Below are 16,864 nucleotides of genomic sequence, written 5' to 3'. Positions count from 1 at the left end.
AAACATCAGGTCACTTGGTTTTCTGCATTTTTACTTATTTACATGTATGAAATTTAACAAGTGTCTCACATTTTATCTTACATATTCACACAACCCGGTACACCTCAAAAGGGAAAGAGGCAGGCTACTGTCAGGCACATCAGATGCAAACGGCACCCATCATTTCCAACGACGGTAAGCTGCTACCATCACACTGTGCTGAATCTAACTGCCCTTGAAAACCATTTGCACTCTCCCTCCTTTAGCTCTGCTCTCACTGAAGTTTTGGCAATCAAGGACTGCAGCTACTTGAAACCAAGCTGAGGTCAGGTGATAGATATTGGCAAGCCAAGAGCTCAGATTCTTTTTCCAAGGGCTTAATCAAATTCTGTTGAATATCAACAGCAATATTGATCAGGTCCTCTTGGAGCCTCAAGACGAATCCAGAGAGGCTCTTTTCCAGTCATACTTCACCTCTGCTTCCTTACCACAAGGTAAAGCTTCTAGCTGTCTCCCTAAGAGATACAACCCTATTTCATGGAGCACTAGCATGCATCTTATCTAGACAGTCAGTCCAAAACAAAACAAGCCGGCTATCTTTGTTCCAACAAAAGTCTGTAAAATCCTTCAGCAGCCGATCAGCAAACTTCTCATCCCCAGTGGCACTGGACCGCCAGGTTTTCGTCAGCATGGTGTTGTAGGCCCAGTTGTAGCCAATGCGCTCTTCGCAAAACATGTTCTGGTTGGTGGAGCTAGTGGAATTGCGCCGGCGTCGCTGCTGCCCACATGAAAATTTCCGCTTGGAATATGGTAGCTGCAAAAACACTGTTCCTGGAGAAAACAGACAGGACTTTAGTCTTAGGCAGACCTAAGTCCTCACAACTGGTAGCTGACTCATTAAATTCTGAAAAGCAAAGTGGACTGAGTTTCAGTTAATTGCCTTTTAGCAAGATAAAGCGGGATACGTTTTTCCTCCTTTGCTTTCACATGCTACTTCTTCCTGCAAATTACAACACTGGGAGAGAGCATACTTAGTCATGCCTTTCTCTGGGTAGAAGGGAATGAAGCAAAGATGTAGGCTCTGATCCATCTTTCTAACTTTACATGGATTTCCATTCTCTTCTGCAATTTTCCAAAAGCTCTCTTCCTGTCATTGTCTTCATGTCTCAGCAACCCCTCCGAACATACTAAGTTATTTTACTGTAATATGCCATGCAGTCAGCTTGGTTAGAAGTGCTGATAGATCACCAACACTTATGAGAATAATGATGAGAGCAAGTAGATCCTACATGCTTTATCTCTCTCTCAACACAGTGTGTATGTGCATCTATAACTGACCTTAAGAATGACAACATAGCACTGACTTGTCCCAACACCCTTCCCTCCTTCTAGCTTCTAGATACACATTTATTTACACTGCACTTGGAATAAGCTCTGTCTTTTTTTTTTTTTTTATTTCTCCATCTCCTGGAAAGAAAAGTTTCAGAGACACTATAAAGCAAGATTTCAAACCAACGCCATTGAGTAGCAGCAAGACTTTGTGCTTTTCATACTGCCCTCCAGTTTTCTGGTTTGTGTTGGCTGATAGACCTACTTGTCATCTGACTAGGGACATAATGAGGACCAACATCACTGACACAACACACAAACTGCATGTAAAATGGTCCTTTTGTTTATAATAGCCTCCTCCTTGCCCCAGTGCCTGCCAAATATTGCTCACCTGTGACATGGATATACTGGGGCTTGTTCTCAGCTGGGAAGTTGAATGCAGAGGCCGAGTATTTATCTTGCACAAATCCAAATCTGGAGAAACAAACACCAAGGAATTAAAAAACCAACAAAACCCACCAAAAAACAAATGTAAAAAGAGCCACTCCAGCTAGGATTCCTTCATCCCAAGACAGGGGCACCAGGGAAAACCTTCTACTATCACAAAGGCTCCCTCTTCTTACGGCCTGAAGGCAAAGGGAAAAGGGATGAAGAGGGCTGAGCTTCTCCTAGTATTCTCCGCCCCTGCTAGTGTGAAAGCTTGTAACTCTGCACTGATCTCTGTCCTAACGCCTGGTGGAAGTTTTGTCCCTGACAAAACGGGGCAGCTGCACATGAATGAGGGAAGAGCAATAGTCAAGACAGACATTCCTTAGGCGTGTTTCAAGCTGTCACATCATTTTTTTCACGCTGGGCAATATTCCACACAGAACCACAAGTCACTCACCTGACAGTTCTTTGCTGTTTGGAGAATACCTGTTCCTCTCCTGCTTTCTAAGCTAATGAAAGCTTATTTCCAAGCTAAACTCCATTACAAAAGGCAGTCTCTCTATCACGAAAAAGACAGACCTTGGCAGCAACACCGTCAAACAAACTGGCAGCTCAAGCACACAAAGGGGTAAGGCTAGATAGTATTCAAAGTTTCCAACGACTCCTTCTTAAACTGGGTCCAACCTGCAGCTCACATCCCAGTCTCCCACCTATTGCCAATCATTGGTTGTCAGCCAGTTCAAGACTGTGTTAAATACACATGAAGGAAATAACTTACCCTTCTCAGGAAAAAAAAAAAATCTATTTACAGTCTATCTGCTTCTAACTTAGAGTAACAGGGCACTTTCCAAAGGCAATGGCCTCCTGAGGAGAAGAGTATGGTTTGCTAATGAGTGACTGAAACACTATCTACCAGCCCCTTGCACCCAGTGAACCACCTCCAAGCATCCTATTATATTTTAGTCTAATAATCTGCAAGCAGATTTCAGAGAGGCAGGCAGCACAGAACCTGCGCGACTCAGGAGTGACTGTTCGGCACAGGTCTTCATCCTGCGTTATCCAGGGAGAGATGAACCTTTCAGTCCTTCTGCCCCATATGTACCTGTATGCTATTGCTTCCTGCAGGAGATGCATGCGGTCCCAGTATGTTTCTGGTTCAAAGCCTGAAACAAACAAAAAGGTAACAATTACCTAGTAAAGCCACCTTATTTCCTTCTTTTTCAAGACCAGTTTTCCTCAGAAGGCCTCTCTGCACTTTGTTTTTTCTAGCCATTTCTTTTAGTCACATTTTTTTTCTGTCAGCTGTCCCTTGAATACCATCTCATTGGAGATGTGTCTTGTACACTCCAGTAGCAGATTCATCCCTGAATTTAGCTTTTGAGTGTCTCAAGATGAAGAGGAGGAACATAATGGGGTGTGTGGGAGGGGGCAAGGAAGGAGAGTGGGCTGCTGTGTATCACCAGAGTGCTCTGAAAACAGTTCAAAGTCAGTGGGGCTATGGTGACCTCACTGCATATGGATCTGTCACTGATTGTTTTACATTTACACCTGGACAATGGATCAAGGGTTAATTAAAATTAAGAAAATTATAATCTTTACTATTTTAAACCAGAGCATATGCTAATCATCCCTTCTCATGACGCAATTGTGTTTCTCTTTGCATGGGGAAAGAGTTCTCTGATCTTTGAGTTTCCACCTGAGACTTACCACAACAGCGTCACTCTAAAGGGTGAGGTCACATTGCAGAAAAGGAGATTGCAGTTTCTAGCTCTTAATCTCATGTGCAAACACCCTTACCGTGAATGTAACCATGGCAACAAAAAAGAGGATGGCAGTCGTGAAAGCCTAATCTCACTGATGGGGAGAATATCACTGAGGGGGAGAATAAACAAATGCAGGATATGAATGCAGAGCACCTGTGTGCAGGGTCTACCAACAAAACAGACTCTTACAGTATAACAGAATAATTGCTTGATATCATCTCTATAAGGCTATGCAACATTATGGCAACAAAGATCACTGGGAAGACCACCTTTCCTGCGCCTTGGTACTTCTTCCTGCCAACTTCATACACTGTTGCATGCTGATTAGCCTGCCAACCCCACTTCCTGCAGCACCACCTTCCTGAGGGTGGCTGCTGAGAGGTAAAAACGAGCCCTTCAACCAGGTAATGCATGTCTGGTAAATGAGGTCCTTCATGTCAGCTACATGCCAGAAGGGACCTGCTTGCAGAAAAGTATACCAAGGGGTAAAACAAAGAACATTTCTTACCATCAAACAAATGCTCACTACCCTCCTTCAACAAGCAGCTAACATTGAGCGGGATGAACAACTGAGCTCGAAGTGGGTCTCCATACAAGTAACTGGGCAACGCAAATGGGCCTTCCAAGACTGGAACTAGCAAGAAACCACAGGATGTGGCTTTCCGATGCCAACCCTGAACCTGAGAAAAGATTCAAACAATGAATCATACGACATATGTCAAACTGAAGAAGGGCACTTATGTGCATAGGAGCAATTCATTCCCCAAGAATAGATCAGACATGCTCAATTCTCCACAGGCTCAGCTTGCTTTGCATGGCAAGCACACAAGCATCCTTGTAAGCAAAGCAGTACAAGCACAAGACACCAGGCTTTCCTTTTTTAAGTGCCACATCAATCAGAAAGCACTTTAAAATAGGACATTTTTCAGGAACTGATTCAGCCTACTTATCATCAGTGGCTAAGCACTGCTGCTTTACTGGAACAGTGCAATAGATTTTAAATAAAAGCAAAAACAATCACCTAGTGCTAGCTGGCTGGGTGGGGTAAAACCTGGTGTTAAATACTTTGAGTTTTGCAGAAGCTACAAAACAAAAAAAAATCTAAAAATTAAAGAGTGACACAAACCACTTGCATTTTCAATTCAAAATGTTTTCAGCAAGTTAAAGAGGTAAAAAGCATTGCTGAACAGGAAGAACACATTGCCTGGAAAACGTCATGAAAGCCATTCCTTTCCCTGTCATGAAAGCAATTCTACTGAGATTGAAAGTTTTCAGGTTTGGGGATAGAAGGAATGCAATGTGAAACAGATTTCTTTCCAAAGACCCAGTTCAAGGCTTAAGATTTGCCTAAGGGGGACTTAACTATCACCTTGACCTGCACTGATCTCTGCATAGCGTGCATGAAACCCACTAAAAGCAGAACACTATCTCGCAGACAAAATTACTAGATAGCATGATAAATGATGACCAGATGCAACAATGCTAACAACCACCAGTAAAAATTACTTGTGGAAATGCTGGCAGATCCAACGCACTGTCTCTCCCCTAATACTTCCCATCAACTTCCCACGACAATGTCCCCAGTAGCTGAAGGGATACAGAGGCCAGACGGGCATTGCTGTGACCACCCAGAAAACAAGGACTCTTACCATCTCAAAAAGAACAGCTGCAGTCACTGCCATCCAGTGTAACTTGATTTCAAAGGCAGCATTCAGGGAGAAATTGCCATGGTAATAACAACTGCACCACTCCAAACGGTCAGTGCGGTTATTCACATCCACATCAAGCGTCACTGTCCGTTGCTCTGGCACTGTGGCAGCTATGCAGCCAAGGGATATGGGTATATTTAAAAGATGCATTAAAGAGAGGGTGGGAGACAGAAGAAAAGAAACAAAACAAGCTATTGGAAATGAATTTGTCCTCCCACTCCTCCCCAAATATTTTTGGGCTAGCAGAATAGTCCCAGAATGCTGCTCATCCAGATCACAAAAAACAAAAAAACCTGAAGTATCACTTGTATCAGGGGTCTGTGCCACAGAATTACCTCCGCAAGCAGTCAAAAGACATTTCAGCTGCAATAAAGAGACAGAATCAAGAGTCAAGCAGCTAATCAATAAGCAACTGGTGCCATAATTATATATGGCTAGACAACATCAGCTCCTTCATATCCAAGGCATTCCAAATTGGTTTTAATATTGCTATATGCCTCCACCAGAAATCACAACAGGGTGCTGTTACACAGGGCAGGAGCATTCCAGGACTTTCCACAGCTAAAGGAGATTAGAAATTAAAATACTTGTTTCTTTAACCCCATATCAATATCCCACATTACCGCGTTGCTAAAACTGCACACCCAACGCTTTTTGTAAAAGCATGAAAAGTCAGCCAAGGCTCATTCAGCAGTGTTCGGATCACTGCAATACCTTCTACTGCTTTGCAGTAAGTGCTGGGATAGTGCCCAAGATCCAGCTCCCTTTGTGCCCTACACCCCAGCATCCCAGTGAAAGAAAATCTTGGATATCAGGCAAGAGAGGAAGGGAAGCACGTAAAGTGGAAGTGACCTGGCTGGTGTCATACAGCAGACTGCAAGGCCAGGGACAGAACCCAAATCTCCCGACTTTGAGACCAAACTCCTGCTATGAACCACGTTGTCACTTTCAACTTTTCTTTAGGCAAAACCATAATTTAACATTTCTATAAAGTTAAAAATTGACACAAAACAAAGGGCTGCAATACTACTATTGAAAAACCTTTGCCTTTTTTTTATTGCATGCATATTGTTATTTCTTGCTCAAGCAGAGGAAGATGTGCACCCTTTTATTTAGCCAGCTTTAAATGACCTTGTAATTTACTGCCTTAATGGTGTTAAAAAAAATGTTTGAAGTTCTTCCTCAAGGCAGATGGAAAGTTGCCATCTTCACTTCTACTGCAAGTTAGCTGGAGACAGTTTTCAAGTTTATAAGAAAATCCTTTATATGCCTATTACTGCAGCTTAGGAATAGAAAAAAAAAAAAGAAAAAAAACCCAAATAAAAATGGAAGAACATCACCCAGTTTTGTTTTGTAAATAAAATCCATTTTTGTCTTTGGGAAATGTATCATCTGCAATTTCTGAGTTGGTCTGGTATTGTCAGACAGACCAACATCCTATTTTCTTTTTCTTGTTCCTTTTTGGTGGATTATCACTGTGAATGCAATGCTTGTGGTTAGAAGGTTACGGTGCCAGTTTTGTAACGAAGTATGAACCCCAGTGCCAGTTTTGTAATGAAGTATGTTGCAAAACAACATCCCAAAAGCTGTAAAGCGAAAGCAGCTCAGTCAGGTAGATGTTGGTCATTAGCTAAGAGGTCAGTGATAACACCAGAGTTCAGCGTGCCCAAACTAGCACACTGTGAAGAATGAGCTCCCTGCTCCCTTAGACAGTTCCTTTTTCCAGACAATGCAGACTCCCCATTAGGGCTGGAGCTTCTCTCTCCACCTTGCCTGCAGCTGTAATTCACAGGCAAAGCAACAAGAACACAGTCCAACCAGGTGAGCTAAGCAAAGGGACCTTAAAAGCTGATGAGAAATATCCACGTGTCTGAATTTAGAAGCTTCAGATTAAAATCAACTTAATTTTAATAGAATAAACGCTAGCTTCCTCAGATCTGATTTTAAGAGGACTCACCTGCTTCCCAATTGACTTGTACCATTGAGTATTTAACTAATGATTTACTGAGTAAATCGGAGAGGAGCAGGCAGGTTATTCTCCAGTCACAGACTACACTACATACATGACTACAACCGGTAGTGCATGCATTGCTATAAATCCAAAGGGACAAGATTAAGTATATCACAGGTCAGACTTCCACTGGGAAGGGAAAAGGGACAATCACTGGGCAAGGGACAGGGGAATTGGGAGGGATAAAGATTTTAGAGATACATGGAGCTTGTTCCAGAGCTCCCAATGCTTGCATGCAATTTTATGTCACAGCCTGACATTTAGGGAAGGTGGGGAGGGGAAGAAATAAAAACCACAACCAAATCAAAGCCAAGAGAGGAACAAATGAAGTCACGTGGACCAGAGGTCATCTGGGTTTAGTAAAGCTCTCTGCCTCAGATGAACTGGTAAAGGTGTTTTCGGAATACTGTTTAGAAGAGGGACAGCACAGAAACATCAATTAAACCAGTTCCTTTGTAAGAAAAAAGTTCCACACTGGATTTTTCTCCAAGAAACTATTATTCCTGGAATAACCAGATTGCACGTGAGCATTTTCATTCATCCAAGGACTGCAAATTAGTTAAATCCCAGAACGGACATAATTCCACTTGAAATTAAAAAGGAGGGCTACACCGGTGTGTAACTACATCACATGCTGAGGGAATACCTTTTCTGTAATGTCAGCCAAGGAAGAGTATGAGAGGGCACTAAACCACCCTTCTTCCTTTGCCTGTTTCTCCAAGTACAAGCTTATTGAGCCTCAGTCTTCTCATCTCACAACAGAGGAGAGACACAGAGAAGTGAAGTGGCTTTGTTGGGCTAAACAGTAAGAGATCAAAGCAGGAACAGAATCTGGCCCAAGCGCCTCCAGCCTTCACAATACTTTCACGCCAGCCTACGTTCAGGCTTTGGCTCTGGCCAATCATTGAGCTAATGAGGTTGTACGCTAGCCAAGGCAACAGATTTATTGTGTGACAGGGAAAAATACCCTGCATATGTTGGCTTCAGGGAATTAACCATTAGTTCAGGCTTCCTCTCCTTAATGCTTTCCCATTTCTGATGCTGTTCCTCTTCAAACAAGGCTTTCAGAAATACACAAGGATTACTGTAACTTCAGGTTTAAGAGATACTACACCAGCAGTATATCACTTCTCTTCAGAATGTCAAATACACAAAACAGGAGAACAGCAGAATTTTCTTTTTATCCTTAATTGACAGGCCTTTAAAAGATGCATCTAAATAAATCTGAAGTTGCAGTTCCATAGCAATGATTTTTCTCATAATTTTAAACATGGAAAGAGGAACAAAAGCAAGTGACTCAGGCTGGCCTGGAAATGCAACAAAAAGCTGACAAAGCAACACAGTCAGTCAAGCAGTCAGTGTGTTTCACAGGCTGTTAGTGGTAGTCAGTGTTATACTTCACACATTACAGAACTTTAGATGTTATAGTGGTATCTTGCCCAGCACCTAGATCTTCCATATGCAAACTCTACTGCTTCCACACTTCAGGGATCATTTGTAGCTGGGCTTCCCAGACTTTAATATAAGGAGTCTGGCTATACACGATTCAGATTAGCCAAGAAGCCTCCAGCACACCACAGAAAACTTCTCTAACGTATATGGATCTCGCTGTGGCTTTTGCCATTGAGAAGCAATTAGGCATGTCACTTCAGGTACAGTTTGGTTGCTCTGCGGTTCTCATAACTTATCCCCCCATGCTCATCACAGGTTGTGAAGAGTCTCTCTGGATCTGCAAAGAGACAGTCAGTATTTTTATCTCTCAGTTCTAGAGGATGACATTGGGTGGGGGGACAACATTCAGGAACCTGCCTGCTCAGCCAGTGAAACACACATCCACCATATGCGAACAAATCCACATGCAAGACATGTAAGGCCAGCATGAAATTTGCAGCTTTATTGCTGGTCCACGTGAGATCATGCCCTTGGCTGGCTGCTCTTCCCCTTTCAAACTATCCCCTTGAACTTCCCCAGCTGTCACCTGTGCTGTGCATCTACCTAATAGTGCAGCTGCCTGGCTCCGTCCTCCGAAACTGCGGCTAAAGGAACTGTGCCTACTTGCATAGGAGGCTGGGCGGCTGGGCAGCCAGGGCAGGAAAAATGCTGGGATTTCCGAATGCAGGAGCTCTTCTGCCACAAACGCCACCTCAAACCATTTCCTCTGGAAGGCGGAGAAGTCATCCATGGCAGCAGTGTGCCACATAGCAGGCTGCTGCATGCCCACTGAACAAAAAGCAAGGGGAAGGACAGATCACAGTTAGAAACAAGTGTTCAAGGCCAAGAAAGAGATCTTTCTGAAAAAGGGGAAGAAAAAAAATAGGTTATGTTGTCTGCATCTTTTTTTTTTTTTTTTTTTTTTCTTAAAAAACAAGGCAGCAGAGTTTCTTGGACTCTTTAGAGCAGTGACTTTGGCTGCTCCCACAGTGCATTTCTGCTGCAGCACCCGTAAGAATCAAGTACAGCTAGTGATTATGCAAAGGGATAATGAAGAAAGTCTTGTAATAACACAATGCTGACCTCGGTCTGGTTCTCTGTCCACAACAATTTTGTAAAAATAAAACCCATAAATAAAGGTTCGTAAAGCTTCTCCAGATGCATGGACAATAAGCTGCTCTTCCAGCATTTTCTGAACAAAAAAAAGAGAACAGAGCAAAGATGATAAAAAAAGAAGTCACTCTTACAGTTACATAAAAAGGTTGCTAGAGAATGTTAGAAAATAATTTTCTTTTTCTTGACATCTTTTTGTCCAGATATGTGCTTAACAAGAATATCAGCAATGTTATCTCTTGATATTCAGTAAATGTAACGAGTCTTCATCTCCCTGAGAAATTGTGTTTGACCTTTCTGCAGATGCCTACCTTCCTCCGTTACCCTGCTCTGGTTTTATAGATGGATTTATAGGAAGGTAAGAACATTCTAGGTTCTCTGTTAATTGATATGGGATCTCAGCAGAGTAATGAACTCCAAAACATTTCCAACCTTCTGCCCCTGACATAGTTTGATAGGGAAGAAAAATAATTCATGAACGCAAGCAGTGTATCTTGCATAAAGTATGTAAACTTGAGCATCCATAAAAGAGAGGTCATATGCTGTTTTTATTATGACTTCATTAACTGATTATCAGAAGAAAAAACAAAGCTAAAACCAAAACCAAATCACACTGTAATGCCTCATAGTCCTAACGCAATGCAAAGTTCTTGGTAACTACTAGCTAATTGGCGGTTAAACACAGAACTGACATCATATATAAGTGGAAAAAAATAATATTTATTACTACTGAAGAATATGTTGCTGTTTTGTGATAGTAAATCCAAAAATGTTATCATTACCTCATATTCTGTTGAACATTATTTTCAATACCTATCAATAAGAAGATTTTAATAAGAAACAGAAATTATTGCTATGCTTTCCTCTACAATTATACTTTCTTCACAGAACGAGGTATTTCTGGCCCTCCATATACCCTTCGATAGTTCTCTTACCTGCATTATGTCAATCGCCATGGCTTGGGTTTGCACACCTTCCACATTATTCACCAGCCAGTGCACAACTTCTGCACTGATGAAACAGTATGGAGAAAGGCCCTTCTGTTCAGAGAGCAGCTGGATCCCTGTGCTGAATTGCAGCAAGTCACACATGTTAACATGGACTGACTGACAGTTCTTTTAAGTTACACAGACAAAAATCACTGCTGGGGAAAAAAAAAGGGGGATAAAGATACAGGACAAGAAACACACAATGCCCCAAGGGTGACTTATCATTAGCTTCTGATAACAAGAAGAAGAGCAGGCATTGACAGCACTTTAGTGTCACTCTAACTGACAATTCTTGCTTTGACAAGATTCTGGGATTCTAATAATCAAAGTCTCTGCAGCAATAGTCATGCTTCAGTTTCTGTAAAATTCCTTGTTAGAGAAATTGGAACTGAATAACAGAAGCTTAAAACTCTTCCACATTTGACATGGGGCTCTCTTTTGAGTGACTCCATGCCTCATGTCCTCTTACAAAACATCTAGACAGATGTTAAGCATATTTATACTAAACACTTACGTGGGGTGTTTCATGGCTTCGAGAATCTCTATCAAGGTGGAGGAGGAAGTCAGAGAGCTTGCTGAACACTGCTGAGAGCTGGGAAGTAAACAGAAGCATGTCTGAAAATCAAGGAAGCAGCCAGATTTGTTCAAATATGTACAGTTAAGAAAAATACTCTCTTATCTTCCCCACAATGACATTGCTACATTTATTTCCTTTTCCATCTCAGGAAGGACAACTAAAAGCATCAGACCTGTATTTCCCCCCCGAGGTCATTAGGTCATTGCTATATTGACCCAATGCACACTATGTTACATACAGCTGTACTCCGGAGCAATTGAGAACATTTTGAAGTTGGCTTTTATTTTTTTTTTTTAATTGTAATATACAACTGCAGGAAGCAGGTGCTAATATAGTTTATTTTTAATGTTGCTTCCTCCCTGGTGTCTTGCCTCCAGGTTAGAACCTCTTGGATTTCATCAACTTACTTGATCCAATCAGACCTGCAGGGCCCCCCTTCACTAAAACAGACAGAAGACAGATGTCAATTCAAAGCCTGGTTTTCTGATAACGGATTTCAGAAATGGAATTTCTTTGTTCTTCGTTTCTTGAAGAACGAAGCTCTTTTTGTAGGAAATCAGGCCTTGTGTTCATTTAATTCCGGAAAACTGCATTGCACGGCTTATTTTCTGCATTTCTCTTTCTGTATGTGGAAATGCTGCAGTAAGATCTTGTGACAAGTGCCTTCTAGTACTGACAGACACAGCACATCTTGTTCTCAGGTTCCTGTTTAGTGCCCATTCCTTGACACCAGAAAGGGGAATGTAACTGAACAGAACTGCAGTATAGCACTGCTGCACTTTTCTTACCCGCCCTCTGCAGCGCCAGCTATGGTATATCCTTGGTCTGCAATGTTCTGGGAACTTCCCAAGGTCTGCGTGTTGCTCCTCTCAGGTAGCTGCCCCATGTTTATCAATGCGTTGCCATCTGAGGTTGCAGGAACAGACTGATCTATAGAGACCTGCAAGGAGTAAATACAGCAACATCTTTATGAAATTTATGATGCAATCATAAATCCCATTTTTCCCCTCCCCGCATCATCTGTACCTCAGCTCAAGTTAGTTAACAACAAGCAATACTATAAGGCAAGCACAAGCATACACAGAAAGGATAAATACAGTCTTACTTTTGTCATCACTACAGAGCTACTGACAAACACAAAATTCAGACCCCAGTAAAGATGAGGATCACCAACCCAGCAACAACCATGCTGGGAGAACTGCTGGCAAACCAGCCACACCAGTCCCAACTTGACATTGTCAACTCGAGTGAATAACTGTGATTATAAACATGCAATGGACAGAACAGGAAACTTAATCACTACAGGAAAGTAGTAAGCAGGTAGAAAAAATAGTTTCGACTCTAACTCTCAGACAAAAATATGCAAATGTATCACACGGAATTCAAGTTTCATAATGCACAAAATCAGCTCATCTTCCTTCCTTTCTTAGGGTAGTATCAGGAGGCTGGTTGGCACCCACGCACACCTATGTTGCCAAGACAACAAGAACACTTTCCTCCCGCAGGAACACTCGCACTACTCCAACGGTAGACTGAACAGTTCATAAAATTAACATAAAATCATTTCAGAAAGAACATGAATGCTGAAAGATTCAGCAAAGTACAGGCTGTAATTGCCATCTGTCATTAACACGTATGGTTTAGGAAAGGCATATTATATAAAAGCTAGAGAGCTGGGGGAGAGGAACACGAACAGCAGAGTAACTCAAGCTGGTGTAAATATGAGGGATGATCTGCCATGATGAATCCACAGCACATGCACAGCTAAAAATCACGAAGCTGATAGTTTGACTTAGGTCTGTGATAGCCAGACCAGAGTCCTTTATTTATGCCATTTCTCACATCCCAAAGATCTCTCACTCTGCAATGGCAGATGCCCCTTTTTGGGCAGCCAAAACCAGCAGATGCTCCAACGTGGAATCTACAGTCCCTACAGCTAGCTAAATCCTCTCTCCCTCCTCAGAACTTACTTCAACCAGCAGTATTTTCTATGGACACACTGTGTCATTGCTAACTCCTAAATGGTGTTAAGTGTGCAAACAACTACTGTCACAATGACTCTTTTAAACCAAGATGACACCAATGTTTTGAGCCCTCAGGACACAATTTGACTTGGATCTCCCCGGAACCACCTGTCCGTCAAATACCACAGAAGAAATTTAGCCATGAACGAGATGAGTAAGCTGTTGCCATTTTGTTTAGCAAGGGAAGATGGAAAATGAGTACTTACTGAAGCACAAAAAGAGAAGCTTCGGTAGCTGACAAGACAGTACTGCAAAGGACAGTAAGGCAGGGCACACGAACATCCAAAGCACATCACAAACATTGAATGGTGGAAGGAAATAGTTACATCCACCACCACCAGCCACTTTATCCTGCTAATGCTGCGCAACTCCCTCTCAACAAGCAGATCTGGAAACTAACGTGGCAAGCTCAGGTCAACAAATGCTCTCCATCACCTCAGTCTAAAAGCCAGAGGTGACAAGACCCCGTTCAAAACTAACCTGTGAGTAGAAGGTTGAAGCTGTACGTGGGCTGCGAACAAAATCCATAAAGAAGGCCCCATCCTGAAGGCATCAGAGGAAGTAGGCCCATTAATGGCAACAGCAACACAGGAACAAGGAGTTGAAGAAAAGCAAATACAAGGTTGTGCACGTATGAAATGACCACAGAGAGAAAGTATGAGGAGAATGCAGATCCCAGACAGACCCAGATGCAGCAGAATGCAGAGCATCAGGAGTTACTCCCACACATAACCTTACTTTCTCTCTTTGTAATGAGACATTGCTCTTCCTTAGCACAGATGCTTTTCCAAAGTTTTGAAAACCATGCTGGTCAGAAGCCAATTGAAACTACAGCCTTCCCTCCACACTTCACAGGAGAAAGACTTGAGCTCTAAAGTGGGTTTCCATCCCAAATGCAAAGCTGAATAGTGATGCAGAAACTTGTAGAACTGCATGTGTAATGACAAATATCCAAAGGAGGACAGCTTTTTTTCTAGTCTATCAGTCATTGAAATGATAGAGGGAGATGCAAAGAAGCTCCTTTCAGGAAGCACACTCTTCCTCTCAAATGCAGGTCTGGTATGGTGCAAAAGAAAGGGAAGAAAAATTCATCACAAAGATCTTTCCAACACTGTTTCATACTTCCTGCAAAATTAAACAGACACTGCCTGTGCTATGTTCCCCACCTACTTGCAAACCCCGGACGAATTTATTCCCGGCTGCTATTCAAAGATGTGTCAAGATTCTCTTATCACATAACACAATGCAGTGGAACTCAACTAGATTTTTATTCCCTGTTTGCAATTCTTTATTCTGTTCCCTAGGCAAAATATTTTGTCTAGCCTGCAGTTAAGATGATGCTTACCATGGTATGTACATATAAAACATTTGCTGGAAAGAATGAGCGCCAGGGTTATATGGCTGGCAATTTATGCAGTGCGGAAGCAGAGCAAAGCATCCTGTATCCTTAAGGGCAAAGACTTCCCAATCAGATTATGCATCAAGCTAACTCACTGCGTTAAAATCGTATTGTATTGCCCAGTAACTGGCTGAAGTGACTTGTCAGTTCTACTCTGAAACAGAGTAAAGGTGGAGCCAGTGGCTCAGTTTTGTTTTGGAATAACTCCAGCACTGAATAGCATCCTAGAAAAGCACTTGCTGCCTTGGCTGCTGACAGAGTACACAGCTGTGACAATTTGTCAGTACTTTGGCTGCAAGTCTCTGGACAGCCAACAGACATACCCATGCTGGTGAGCCCAAAAGGGGTTGTGTTGTCCTGGAAACATGAGGCATACACTTGCTGATGTTTCTAAGTAAGCACAAAGTTGCCTGATAAGGCTACCTGTCCACCGGCACCTTTCCAACAAGCGTGAGCCATCAGTTTGGAGATCCCAATTGCTCCTCTCCCAGTCCCTATGTGTAAATATTTATAGGATTGTTTACTAATGTAGTGTGAAAGGCTTTCAATTGATAATGCACTCTTCCAGATTCTCCAGTTAGCCCTCCAGAGAGGCTTTTGAATATACTTAAAATTACACAATATCGCATTTGCTTATTAGCATTTGCTGGTAGCACAAAGTCTGCTATTTTGTTTCCAACACATCGTTAAGGAAGCCAATTTTGACTTTTCCCCTGTGTCGCACAGAACAACCAGACACAACATTCTTCTGTCCTGTGTCCTACATGGAATTTTCACCAGTCTTACTGGTTGAAAGAGGTATTTACAATTTCTGTATTTAAAGAGAGAAGTTTGAAGAAGTTAATTTTCCTAAATGGTAGGAGAATGTAAAGCCTGAATTATGATCCAGAAGTTTGCAAACATGCCTCAAGTCAATGTCTGCACCCACTTTTTCCAAACCTAGGATGACCTGCTCCTGAATCTCATCTGTGTTTTGGAAGCACTTTCATTCTACAAAATAGATGTCTATTACTAAGATGATTGCAGTTACTTTATCACTTCAACTAGCAATACCCAGGTTTCCATAATAACACGACACTTGTCCCTAGTGGTGGCAGAAGAGGGTGTATGTCAAAACACTAGATGCTAAGAGAAAAATACTGAAAGAGATGGTTAAGTTGATAGTGGGGAATCTGAGAACTGTTTCTTTGCAATACTTCAACTATTGAACCCAAAGACAGGTCACGCTTAAGTGCTGTATCTTCGTTCAGTTCATCATCAGCCTTCTGCTGAAAGACCATCATGCCAGAATACAGAAAAATAATCAAATATTTCTGACTGGACTTGGAGGTAGAGTTTCTGCTCTCCTGGCGCTCACAGGACAGTTGACAGGAAGGCTGAGGGAGAGCACAGTCTTTTCTTTAACTGTCTAAAGAGAGCTCCAGGAAGACAGTTTTCTCCAGCCTGGAGTCCAGCCAGTGAAGGAATGGCATCTAAATCACTACTCAGGAACACATCCTCTCCTCTAAGCAGATGCAAGTGACTGGAGTTCCTGCTGTTAAAATTCCACTTAAGTTTCACACAGTCATGGTCTAGAGCTTGATTTTGCTCTTAAAGACAGCCTTCATAGAGATGCAGACAGCACTGTACTACTAAATCTAAAAATCAAACCCTCACTGAAATTAAACGTGCTACTGGAAAGGAAATGGACCAATTAACAAATACCACTTAAATTAGCAAAAACACACTGGGATAGCATCCTAGGGATTCCATCTCATTGTCTCATTCCATCTCATTAAAGAATTGAAGGACGGTTGCGCTCCAACCTCTTCTTATGCCCTTGCACACAAAGGCTTAAGGGTATCCCTGGTATAGAACCAGTCCTTGCTGCATTAGAGAGTAAGATGTGGTGTGATGTAGCCGTGTACTTAGAGAAATACTCTTCTATTATTTGAGAAATCCTTATGTAAAAATAGTAGCTAAAGAAAGACCAGAAAGTCTTTACCTTACGAGGGCTGTCCATATAGGTGGGTGTGATAGCAATGCTCCCACTCTCCGAAGGCTGCCCAGAGCTCTTCCCAGACAGCATTGCTGCTTGCTGCTCCCCCAGTGTCCTAAAACAAAAGGAAGGA

The 16,864-nt window shown here is 42.2% G+C and overlaps 1 protein-coding gene across 16 annotated transcripts in view; it reads right to left on the bottom strand.

Annotated features, from left to right (window-relative positions):
• Window positions 1-14: 14 nt before the first annotated feature.
• Window positions 15-16,864, bottom strand: part of DEPDC5 (DEP domain containing 5, GATOR1 subcomplex subunit) — a 46,848-nt gene continuing 29,998 nt past the window's right edge. For 7 of the 16 annotated variants that reach the window (XM_054844930.1, XM_054844927.1, XM_054844932.1 and 4 more), the window contains exons 32-43: window positions 16,738-16,846; window positions 13,835-13,897; window positions 12,119-12,270; window positions 11,268-11,345; window positions 10,700-10,832; window positions 9,735-9,843; window positions 9,216-9,440; window positions 5,150-5,319; window positions 4,009-4,180; window positions 2,840-2,900; window positions 1,700-1,782; window positions 15-810 (exon numbers count right to left, since the gene is read on the bottom strand). In XM_054844930.1, the coding sequence (XP_054700905.1) occupies window positions 515-810; window positions 1,700-1,782; window positions 2,840-2,900; window positions 4,009-4,180; window positions 5,150-5,319; window positions 9,216-9,440; window positions 9,735-9,843; window positions 10,700-10,832; window positions 11,268-11,345; window positions 12,119-12,270; window positions 13,835-13,897; window positions 16,738-16,846 (1,651 nt within the window). In that variant the 3' untranslated portion in view covers window positions 15-514. Of the gene's footprint in view, window positions 811-1,699; window positions 1,783-2,839; window positions 2,901-4,008; window positions 4,181-5,149; window positions 5,320-9,198; window positions 9,441-9,734; window positions 9,844-10,699; window positions 10,833-11,267; window positions 11,346-12,118; window positions 12,271-13,834; window positions 13,898-16,737; window positions 16,847-16,864 lie in introns of those variants that run through there. The other 9 variants (XM_054844936.1, XM_054844938.1, XM_054844937.1 and 6 more) reach the window with 5 other exon arrangements.

Source organism: Grus americana, chromosome 16 (genome assembly GCF_028858705.1).
Source record: "Grus americana isolate bGruAme1 chromosome 16, bGruAme1.mat, whole genome shotgun sequence".
NCBI lineage: Eukaryota > Metazoa > Chordata > Aves > Gruiformes > Gruidae > Grus > Grus americana.
This window is presented reverse-complemented; position numbering and strand designations above follow the sequence as displayed.